General features: G+C 33.0%; 1 protein-coding gene across 1 annotated transcript in view; it reads left to right on the top strand.

The window, feature by feature from the left end:
* The window catches only part of LOC114340681 (P2R1A-PPP2R2A-interacting phosphatase regulator 1), a 64555-nt gene extending 58056 nt beyond the window's left edge, over window positions 1-6499 (top strand). The window contains exon 5 of the mRNA XM_050661994.1: window positions 844-6499. Coding sequence (XP_050517951.1) covers window positions 844-1022 — 179 coding nt within the window. The 3' untranslated portion in view covers window positions 1023-6499. The remainder of the gene's footprint in view (window positions 1-843) is intronic.
* Window positions 6500-12559: the final 6060 nt, after the last annotated feature.

Genomic DNA, 12559 nt, shown 5'->3' with positions numbered 1-12559 from the left:
ATAAACATGTTTTTAAATTTTTATTTTGAACTTTTAAAATTTTTTTTCACTTTCCGTTGGTTCGGAATTGCCGAAAGTTCGGATTTGCGGGGTTCGGATTTGCGGGGTTCTACTGTATATTTACTTTAAATTTTAAAGTATTTTTATACCTTACTTGTTCTATTAAATTTGTCAGTATGTATGAGAAATCTTGTAAGCTGTCAAAGCAAAGGGAGTTTAGCTCGGTGGTAGCGCGTTCGACCGGAGATCGAGAGATCCCTGGTTCAATTCCGTGTGTTATCTAACTTTTTTTTTTATTTTTAGTATTGTTTTAGTAAACATTTTTGGAAAGTAGTAAGTAAAAATTAGTTTAATCTTTAAATACAAATAACCTGTTGAAAGTATATTTATTTCGTTGAAATCATGTAATAGAAGTATAACTTCTTACGTGCGTACAAAGTACACACACATTCTTTTTTTATTCAGTCAATGGTGTGAGCACTGTCAGTTAAATAGTAACGTGTGCCCTAACTTTTACACACATAGCTACTGTGGCAAATGTATTATATTTTTCAAAATTTTGAAATGCGTTTAAATCGTAGAACAATTTTAACTTTTGATTTTAATACAGATTTCAATCCTCCACAAATATTCTCTCATGACTTTTGATGTAAAATAATTAGGGAAGCAGTAATTCAACAGTTTAGAATTTTACATTGAGTTTTCTATGGCCCGTTTTACGATTCACCACCCGGTATAATCTAATACATATCCACAAATGGAAACAAACAAACAAGTTACAGGTAGAGAATATAGCTAACAATTTCGTCTTATGTAAGTGCTTAATAAATTTTACTTTTGCAGGTACTTCTCATCCCGGATCTCTCAGCTCCGTCGGTACTCCCGAATCTCTTTCCAGTGCAGATTCTCCAGGCTTTAACAACTTCAGAAATATCGACAGTCCTTCACCGGGTCGTGCAATGCCTATCGACTCATTATCTTTGTCGAAAAACGACCAAGAAATGTCGGAGAGTCCTAGTTAAACTGAGGTCAATTATTTTTAGGTTTTATTGTTTTTGTTTGCGCGTTCGGCTGGAACCGGTGCTGCCGTATTTTAACGAACCCTTTTAGTGCAGTCAGTGAGGGTATTTGGCTCCGAATTCCTTCCTACTGCATGGATTTTAACACATTGCCTGCCACAGGCCTTTCTCAAAAAGTTTCATGAGGCGCCACACCAAAAAAGTTGTTCAACTCCTGAAGGCCATGTCAGACAGATATGACTGACGGAAATTTTTACGGTTAAGCCACGTCGGTCATATACAGAGCTGGGCCATGACTGATAAATTGTTACCGAGTACATTGCTCAAAAAAAGTACTCGGAGTACAATACTTAAAGTACAATTACCCGAATTTCTCGAGTACAATTACTTATTTTGAGTACATTTGAATATAGAACCCGGAAAAAGGTAAGAAGGTAATAATTATCTCTGCCTCTCTAAACATATTTATTTATGAGTTATGAAAACATAAAACAACGTACAACTCCAACTTAAATAAAGAAAATAAGAATTTTAAAAATTGATCATTGATTAATACAATAAAACCTGTCAGTAACGGCCACTAAAAATGAAGGAACTATTGGCCCATATAGAAAGGTGGCCGGTATTTCCAGTTTTTGTAGTCCACAAATACATAAAAGATAAGTGGAACTTTGTTTATTTTGTTAATAAAAGCAAATATAATTCTATACATAAACGGAAACGTCGGAAACTACTAAAACTACTTTAATATCCTAATATAAAACAAAGCTATACTACGGAAAAAACATATTGATGTTAAGCTTTTTTAAAGAATTTTTCAACTCACTTTTATTTTTTTATATCCTTTGATAATTTGAGTTTTTACACCATATTTTTCGGCCAACTTTTGTGAATTGTAATCATACTTATAAATAGTGACAAACGTTTCTCTTTTACAACACTTTTAGGACATTTTCTTATAGGATTTTAAGAACCTATTGTGACCACCGACCCGATGAAGGTTAATCTCCTGTTTAGGTAAATACAATAAGTCCTAATAAATATTACTGGGAATTTCCATCAACAAATAGACAAAATTATTTTGCCTAACATTCACATTCAATTTCTATAAAATGGGCTTTAAAAATATGTGATTATTTGGTCGTATTATAAAGGTGACCGTAAATAGCAGGTCATAAATAAGCGAATATACATATAATTGGTTTGCGGAATTTTGAAACAGGCCGTAAGTACAGGTGGCCGATTTTGGCAGGTGGCCGGTAACACAGGTTTTACTGTAATCAGTGTAACACAGTTCCGATCTTCTCTGAGAACCAATCAAATGCCTGTAACAAGGCTTGCAAATACGACGAATTTTTTGTCTTTGGTCAATGCATGTCCTGTTTTTATCATGGGTTCTTCTCTTGGTTCTATGTTTAACATTTGTTGAACCAGCTGTTCTCTGAACCTTCGTATTTGCATGGCAACTAATGACATGGCCTCTACAAAAATAAGTTTTCGGGCAGGCCACGTCGGTCACAATTGGGTGACAATTTTAAATAAACAAAACTAATGTTTTTTATTATGCAATAATTTTTCCCTACGAAGTAAAAACCTTTCCTTTTTTTGCTGTGGCCTCCCACTAACTTGATTCGAAAATGCCTGTGGCCCCCCAGTGAAACAACGTTGTCATTCATAAATGACTGACATAGCATACAGCAAAAAAATTCTGTCAGTCAATTTTGGGTGACGTGGCAGGCAATGTGAAATTTCGGGAATAGCCTCTAGTCTACCTCTTAGTAGAAAAGTCTACCCTATGCCGATGTGCGTAAGTAAAAACTGTGTGTGTGGGTTCACAAAGAGGGGATGGCATTAGAAAGTAAAAACTGTTCTCTAATTTTTTTTTTGAAAACTCAATACTTTTTGAGTTACCTATTCGTGGTTAAAAATTTGCAGTTACCTTTTCGGACGGTTTTTTTGCGAATACCTTAAAAATTATACATCTAACGAAAAAAATATATAATAAAACATTTTTGTAGCTTATGATATTTTTGTAGCTAATGTATTTTAAGGAAAATTGAGAAGTATATTTAACCTTTTATCCACCAGAATTGAAATCCATTGTTTTCCTTCTACAATACTTTTTATTATAGTGTTATTTCTATGTTCAAAAATATGTAACTCGAAAATTATAAGAGGTACGAAGAAAAGATACAGTACAAAAACGTAGGGTTTTTTCAGATTACAATTTTGTTGTGTCTTTCATTACTGCATCTCTTTATCATTTTTGAGTTACTTGGAGAAAAAGGAAGCTTTTTAAGATAATTTAAAAATGCACTCTATAATTTAATCCTATTTTTTTTAAAACTATGCATTTTAAACCCGTCTAACTTTTTGAACATATTAATAACACTATAATAAAAGGTATTGTAGAAGTAAAACGATGCATTTAAATCTGGTGGATGAGGGGTTAAAAATTATACTTCTCATTTTATCTTAAAATAAATTAGTCATCAATTTTTTATGCACCATATATGTCGCTTCGTTGGAATGTAATCAACATTTAACAGTGCTTGTTTTAACTGTGCACATACCGTTAACATACCGATTTGAGTGAGTATGCACCAAAAAAATCTCTTTTCACCTACCATATCTCTTCTTGTATTATAACTAGAAGATTTATTTAGAAACGAATCTCTTTGATTTTTCATAAGCTACAAAAATAATTTATATAGTTTTATTCGTTAGATGCATAATTTGTAAGGTATTCGTAAAAAACCGTCCGAAAAAATGACATTTTTCAAAGAAAATGGAGAATTTTCAACCAGGAATAACTCAAAAAGTATTGAGTTTTCAAAAAAAAATTATAGGACATTTTTTGCTTAGAATTAGGTTCTCTAGATACTTCCGTGGTTATTTTGACCAACAAATTTTCCACCCCCGAGCAGGTATGGGAACCACCCCCAAGATAAAAGCGGACATCGGCATAGGGTAGATTTTGAATTAGAAGATAAGTAGAGGTTATTCCCAAAATTTCGTTAAAATCCATGCAGTAGGATTGAACTTGAACCATCTTTTTTCTGCTCTCATTGACTGGCGTATTTGGGGTTTCCGCGTGATGTGCCAATTTTGTTAAAGTTTATTATTCAAAAACAATTGATATTATTAAAGGAACACTTGCCAGGCAGTTTTACGACGAGAATAATTTGATTAGGTGCAACTGTGATATGAAGACAGTAGGATACCGCAGGATTCTATTAGAATGTAGTTCCAAAATGGAAATATCGGATGACTTGCCTACAGAAATTACGCTTGAGGGTGGATCAAATTCAAACGAACTTTTAAATATGCCAAATATGTTTAAAAATATATTTTAATATATACATTTTTCAATACCTTCTCCAAGAATCGTGTATCATTTTAGAATTGTTTGAAACTAATCGCCCATTAACTTCGTTTGCATTGGAGAACGCTTACTAGCGAGGGTCTCTCATTGTGGAATAATATGTCAGGAAGGAGGTCACTTGATGTCAGGTCCGGCCGATATCAAATCACAGCTAGTTTAAGCTAATTTTTCTTTGTGATTCTACTACTAGTCCAGTGCGAATCTGTTTTGAGGTGGATGTGAGAGGAGGCATTCTGATTTTTGCAGAAAAAAGTTGTGTGATAACTTCAATAAAAATAATTGACTTTCCGTCTCTCTCCTAATAGGAATATTAACACAAAAATGAAATTTTTTTAAGAATGGTTACAAACATACTTTTTTCTACTTTCCTTGCTTATAATTTTGAAATCGATTCATTTTGGTGCAAACTCGTAATGATATAAAATGGCAATAATTAAATTCTCTATAAAATATGACTGGCTAAAAATCATTCAATTTATTTGCCTTGATGCAAAGTAACAATTAACACAAAAAAGGGAGAAAACAAGCCTTTTCTTATTCAATGTTTTTCAAGCAATCAAGATCTTCATAAGTCGCATAAAAATCTTTATAATATAATACATTAAGTTCACCAAATTTCTTGAGAATCGATTCAATATATTTCGCATAATAATTTTGCAATATAAATTAAAAAAATTGAAATTCTTTAAAATGTTACACAACAAAAACTAAACCATATAAAAGTTTGCCCATTTTTTTAAATATAAAATTACTCGGTCATTTTCTAAAATTATCCACAATTTTTTGGCTTATAAACAAATAACGGTATCTCGGTAACAATTGAAGTGTTTATTTGAAAAACAACAGATGTCCATTTTTCGCAAATTCGACTTTATGTATTCTTCTCATGGAATAGTAGTTTCTTTATTCATCTGACATATTCAGTTGTGTAAAAATCTCAGATGTCCGGAGTGAACTACATAGAACATTTGGATAGTATTAGAAAAATAACAGATGTCTGGGAAGTTTTTCTTGATTTGCCAAAATTTTAATTTTTGGACAAAGTGTTGTTTTTCAAATAAACAATTGTTTTTCAAATCTTCAATTTTGAAAATGGCATTGCAAAAGACTCAGAATTCTCCTAAAAAGTTTAATTGCGAGCAGTGGTTCCTGAGATACAACCGGTCAAAGTTAACCGATATTTGTAAAGTTATAAACAATAGGATACCACGGGAATAAAAGTAAATGGCCGACCAATCAATAATATACGGTTTGCCGACGACACTATTTTATTAGCCGAATGTCTTGAAGATTTACAACAAATGGTTGTAATCACAAAAGCTCAACAGCGCCAAGAAAGCATAACAATACATGGAGAACAAATTACAAAGGTTGAAAAATATAGATATTTGGGTACAATAATTAATGAAACTAATGAGTACACAGAAGAGATTAAAGCAAGCAAGAAATGCTTTCAGCAAACTGAAAAAAGTACTCTGTAGCAGGGACATTACAATTTCTTTAAAGATAAGACTTCTGAGATGCTACGTGTTCTCCGTATTGTTCTATGGGTTGGAGGCTTGGACATTAAAGAAGGATGTTTCGGACAGATTAGAAGCTTTCGAGTTATGGGCCTACAGAAGAATATTAAGATTAAGTTGGGTGGATAGAGACACGAATATCGAGGTGTTGAGAAGAATGGGAAAAGATAAAGAGGTTTTAAATACAATGAAAGTCAGAAAACTGCAATATCTGGGACATGTTATGAAGGGCGAGCGTTATAACTTGTTACAATTAATAATACAAGGAAGAAAAACAGGGTAGAAGGAGTCGCGGAAGAAGACGCATCTCCTGGTTAAACAATTTGAGAGATTGGTTTAATTGCACTTCTTCTGATCTCTTTAGAGCAGCTGTATCGAAAGTGCGAATTGCCGTAATGGTTGCCAACCTTCTTAGAGGAGATGGCACATGAAGAAGAAGAAGAAACAATAGGATGGTAATCTTTAAACCATTACCTCTCTCCTTCGGAGCTTTCTCGATAAAAATTTTCATATCTTAAAATACCAGAAAACTGGACTGAAGAAAATTGAATTGTCCAAAATCGATATACATAAAATACAGAATGAGTTTTATGTATGGAAACACTCAATTATCTCGAAAACGGCTTGCACCATTTTTATAGATTTTGGTAGGTAGGGGTTTTCTAATGCGGCCGATATTATAGTGCTAATTACATTGCTGTCAGATTTTCCGTTTTTCTGGAAATCTAATGAACTTTCTTATTTCAAATGGAATACCATGTATATTTTTTGCATTTTGAAGTCCTTAAGAAATACTGATTATTTTTTATATTATACCCTCTATACCTAAATGCCATAATTTCGGAGTTATTGCTATATTTATTAAAAAAAAATTTTAAACAAATTATAAAAATCAATTTTTTTGGCCCGGGTAGACATTATTTTACGTTCTTTGGATCATTAAGAACAAAAACGGTCTATTGTAATTTTTCTCTTGAGTTAATAATTTTCGAGTAATAAACAATTTAAAATTGAAAAAAACCTAATTATGACGATTTTCAAGGTTCAAAAACATAGTAAAAAATATAATTTTTGAAATTACCTAAGTACCTAAATTCAAGCACAACTCTTCTTCTAATAGCTTGCCATAAAATTTTTTGGCTCGTTTTATTCTAAAACATTGCTTTTTAATTGTTAATGATGTGCATATGAGAGGACGAGCGATCGGACTGCATTAATAACTAAAATACAATGTTTTAAAATGAAACAAACTCAAATTATTTATTGGTAACCGATAAACTATTGCTTGATCTTGAATTTGGGAACTTCGCAGTTTTAAAAATAATATTTTTTATTTGTGTTTTCGAACCTTGAAACTCATTATTTGATTTTTTTCAGTTTTAAATTGTTTATAACTCGGAAACGATTAATTTTAGACAAAAATTACAAAAGATCTGTTTTGTTCCCAATGATCCAAACAACCTAAAATAATGTTTACCCGGGCCGAAAAAATTGACTTTTATACTTTGTTTAATTTTTTTTTTAAATAAATGTAGCAATAACTCCGAAATTATGGCATTTAGGTATAGGGAATATCGCATGAAAAATAATCAGTATTTCTTAAGGACTTCAAAACGCAAAAAATATACAGGGTATTCTATTTGAAATAAGAAAGTTCCTTAGATTTCCAGATAAACGGAAAATCTGACAACAATGTAATTAGCACTATAATATCGGCCGCATTAGAAAATCCCTACCTACCAAAATCTATAAAAATCGTAGAAGCCTTTTCCGAGATAATTGAGTGTTTCCATACATAAAACTCACTCTGTATATATTTTTTCTGCTTCCAATGGAGCATTTTTTTACTCCGATATATCGAATAGAGAAATTATATATTGTGTTTATATGGGATCAGCCAGTTGTTTGTAATGACAACTACATTTTTACCTAAGAAGATTTTTGACGTTTTGATTTACACTCCGGAAATCGTTTTCAAAAAGATTATTAAGAAAAATTGTGTTTATATGCCACATAATATAACCGTTAAGTTCTTGAGGAGGTTCTGTGTTGTCAAAATTGAGGTTGATATACTTGGCCATGGTGTTGTAGGCAACAGCCATGCTTTGTCGAAAAATATCCGTGGGTTGATGTTTTATGCCCTACGGTACAGAAAATTCTTATTATTCTGTGTGTTTCTGCATCACTTCTATGTGCTTTATGTGGTTCTGTGTATGGAAATGTTTGTATTGTGTTGTGTATTGTGTGTTGCATATGTATTGTGTATGATTCAAAACATTTTCCCATCCACTATTATTGTTGGTACATTCTTGTTGTTCACCTTATTCTATAAGTATTAACCAAAGCCTGCTACATTCTGCTGATGAATTTGCTACACAGTTTTCTTGATTTAGTAGAATGATAGTCCTGTCGCCAGGGGGGGTACAACGGCCTCGTTAATTCAGATGGACTTACTCAAGTTTTTTTTATGTATTTTGACCCGTAGAACACGAATTTTTTGGGTAACAGTTGATCCGGATGTCGATAAGATTGTTATAGACCAAGAACTTGAGGAATCAAATAACAGCGATTTTTGGCAAAACAAAACAATATTTTGTATTTTTTGGGCCATTTTAAGTAAAAAATATTTCTACAAGTTTTTTCGTAGGATGCACAGTTTTCGAGATAAACGCGGTTGAACTTTAAAAAAATCGAAAAATTGCAATTTCTGAACCCGAATAACTTTTGATTAAAAAATAAAATAGCAAGTCTGCTTACCGCATTTGAAAGTTTAAGTCAAATTATATCGGTTTTGATTATTTGCATTGGTAAAAATTTATTTTTTTATTGTTTAACAAAGCTATAAACACGTAGGGTTTCCCGTGCTTTTACATGCGTTTTACCGCATGTAACGTAGAAATAGTCTTGATTGCACTAGTACCTATTCTACCTACTCGTTCGATTTTAAATGAGAAATCATAGAAACATCACTCACGCACTAGTTGTTTGTAGCTTTGTTTAACAATAACACAATAAATTTTTAGCAATGCAAATAATCAAAACCGACATAATTTGACTTGAACTTTCAAAGGCGCTAAGCAGAATTGCTATTTTATATTTTAATCAAAAGTTATTCGGGTTTAAAAATTGCAGTTTTTCGATTTTTTGAAAGTTCAACCGCGTTTATCTCGAAAACTGTGCATCCTACTAAAAAACTTGTAGAAATATTTTTTGCTTAAAATGACCCAAAAAATACAAAATATTGTTTTGTTTTGCCAAAAATCGCTGTTATTTGATTCCTCAAGTTCTTGGTCTATAACAATCTTATCGACATCCGGATCAACTGTTACCCAAAAAATTCGTGTTCTACGGGTCAAAATACATAAAAAAAACTTGGGTAAGTCCATCTGAATTAACGAGGCCGTTGTACCCCCCCTGGCGACAGGACTATGAGGGCTGCTTCTATGTTTGTTTCGTTCATGATTATTAATGCATATTTTCATTGTATTCTGTGTTCCTGTCCAAGGCATTTTGGCATATCTGTGATTTGTCGAAATCACTGTTTTTGATGTATGTTTTATGTTTTTTTTATTCTGAAATTTAATGATCTTGCAGTTCCTCCAACTTATACAGGGTGTTTCATTAATAATTTTCCATATAGTAACTGGACATGTCAACAACATTCAAAACAACCAACACTCTCGAGATCTATCATTTCTAAAACCAAACCTAACAACACACAAGAAAGATCCAAAAACTGCATCTATATACAAAATACCCTGTGAAAGTAACAATATACAGGGTGTTGCATTAATAATTGTCCATATAGTAACTGGAGAAACCTTAGCACAAAATACGAAGATTTAACCTTAAACACTTAAATAAAGAGAAACACTTAAATAAAATGTGGTTCCTTACTGAGTTACAGGGTGTTTTATCTAAAAATGTAAAAACTATTATTGCTCAGTATTTTAACACTATTCAACGTATAATTTTCATACTTGGCAGATAGTGCGACTACTATACACCCTACTAAATTATGATAAACAAACGTTTTTAGCTGCTACCAGAGGCGTGCGACAGGGGATAGATAGTGAATGGTTGATCCTTCTCAAGTTCTGCGCCACTGGAGGAATTACTATTTTAGTGCCTTTTTGAGATTCTCAAATACTTTCTACGTCATTAGTTTTCAAGATATTTGAAGTTAAATATGAAACCGGACAGTTATTTTGATTAATTCATGATATGATTCATGTGATTAAAATTTAAAAGTTATTTGCACCCAGTACTTTAAAACTATTTGGCGTATTCTTATCATACTTGGCAGAAAGTGTAAGTACTGTACATCCTACTAAATTAAGATAAATAAACGTTTCTAGCTACTACTAGAGGCGTACGACAGGGGATAAAGTCTGGTTTACCCTTCCCACATTCTACGCCACTGACGAAATTGCTATTTTAGTGTATTTTTTTGATTTTCCAATACTTTTTATGTAAATAATATACTCTTCATTCGTAACGATAAAATGATTAGTTTTCGAGATATTTGAAATTAAAAAGGAAGCGACACAATAAATTAATCAAAATAACCGTGTCGTTTCATTTTTAACTTTAAATATCTCGAAAACTAATTACTTTATCGTTACGAATGAGGAGTATATTATTTTTATAGAAAGTATTGGAGAATCCAAAAATTGAACTTAAATAGCAATTCCGCCAGTGGCGTAGAATTTGGAAAGGGTCAACCTTTCCCCCGTCGTACGCCTCTGGTAATAGCCAGAAAAATTTGTTTAACATAATTTAGTAGTTTGTACAGTACCTATACTTTCTGCCAATTATGAAAAGGATACGTCGAATAGTTTTAAAATGCTGAGCAAAAATAGTTTTTAAACTTTTAGATAAAACACCCTGTAACTCAGTAAGGAGCCACATTTTATTTAAGTGTTTTAGGTTAAATCTTCGTATCTTGTGCTAAGGTTTCTCCAGTTACTATATGGACAATTATTAATGAAACACCCTGTATATTGTTACTTCCACAGGGTATTTTGTATAGTCTGTTCGCTAAACTCAGACACAACTGGCTAGTGATTTTAGTAGGTAATTTTTTTTGTTTTTGGTCAATTTTCCCTAAATTGGCAAAATTACTAACTATTTAGTAATTACTATTTAGTAATTACTAACTATTTAGTAATTCAAAAATGAATAACCATTTTCAATTTCGTTGCAAAACGAAAATACAGCCGAACCATATTCCAGTCCAATCAGAGAGTGCTGCAAGCACCTCTACCGGTTTCGAAACTTATTAGTCTCTCATCAGGAGGCACATATGCTGCTCTCCCTGATCCAACCAAAACAAACCCCAGCGTGCAGTCCCGAATTGCAACGAACGAAATGGCATAGATGCCCTAGCGGCAACTGCTAGCAAAAGACTAAGTTTTCACTCTAATGGCATACAACATATCCCACCAGAATGAAAACAATGGGAACCTTCTCTGGTTACACCTCCGAGGCTTCTACAATTTGCAAGCCATACGGATGCTGAGACTAAGGAAGATGAGGGAATTCTACAATTTACAATTCACGTCACATCTGCTCAGCGCGGTAAAGTTCCCACGAGACTGGTTCCCTTCATACTCCACACAGAGTAAATGTAAATCAAAAATGAATAACCATTTTCAATTTCGTTGCAAAACGAAAATACAGCCGAACCATATTCCAGTCCAAAGAGTGCCATGCCATTAGAGTGAAAACTTAGTCTTTTGCTAGCAGTTGCCGCTAGGGCATCTATGCCATTTCGTTCGTTGCAATTCGGGACTGCACGCTGGGGTTTGTTTTGGTTGGATCAGGGAGAGCAGCATATGTGCCTCCTGATGAGAGACTAATAAGTTTCGAAACCGGTAGAGGTGCTTGCAGCACTCTCTGATTGGACTGGAATATGGTTCGGCTGTATTTTCGTTTTGCAACGAAATTGAAAATGGTTATTCATTTTTTATTTACATTTACTCTGTGTGGAGTATGAAGGGAACCAGTCTCGTTGGAACTTTACCGCGCTGAGCAGATGTGACGTGAATTGTAAATTGTAGAATTCCCTCATTTTCCTTAGTCTCAGCATCCGTATGGCTTGCAAATTGTAGAAGCCTCGGAGGTGTAACCAGAGAAGGTTCCCATTGTTTTCATTCTGGTGGGATATGTTGTATGCCATTAGAGTGAAAACTTAGTCTATTTAGTAATTATTTTTTTTGTCAGTTTTACCAAATTGGCAAAATTAGTTAATAAAATCACTAGCCAGTTGTGTCTGAGTTTAGCGAACCGACTATAGATGCAGTTTTTGAATCTTTCTTGTGTGTTGTTAGGTTTGGTTTTGGAAATGATAGATCTCAGAGTGTTGGTTGTTTTGAATGTTGTTGACATATAAAACGCAATCCTGTCTAAGATCACTTCGAATATTCAAGGTTTCGGTATCACCCGTCTCTGTTCTAGCAAAGGCATCTTGATTCCAATACAGATTTTGTGTTATTCTCATATACTTTGGATTCAGATCTTTCTTTTCTAAGCATTCCACCAACTTTTCGTGTTTTATTTTATTGAAAGCTTTCTAATAATCTGTAAATCATAGGTACAGTGCGCAGATTCTAAAGGTGTATGAGAAAGTATTC

This window comes from Diabrotica virgifera, chromosome 9, assembly GCF_917563875.1.
Source record: "Diabrotica virgifera virgifera chromosome 9, PGI_DIABVI_V3a".
NCBI classification, from domain to species: domain Eukaryota; kingdom Metazoa; phylum Arthropoda; class Insecta; order Coleoptera; family Chrysomelidae; genus Diabrotica; species Diabrotica virgifera.
Note: the sequence above shows the minus strand (reverse complement) of the source record. Positions and strands in the feature narration are given on the sequence as shown.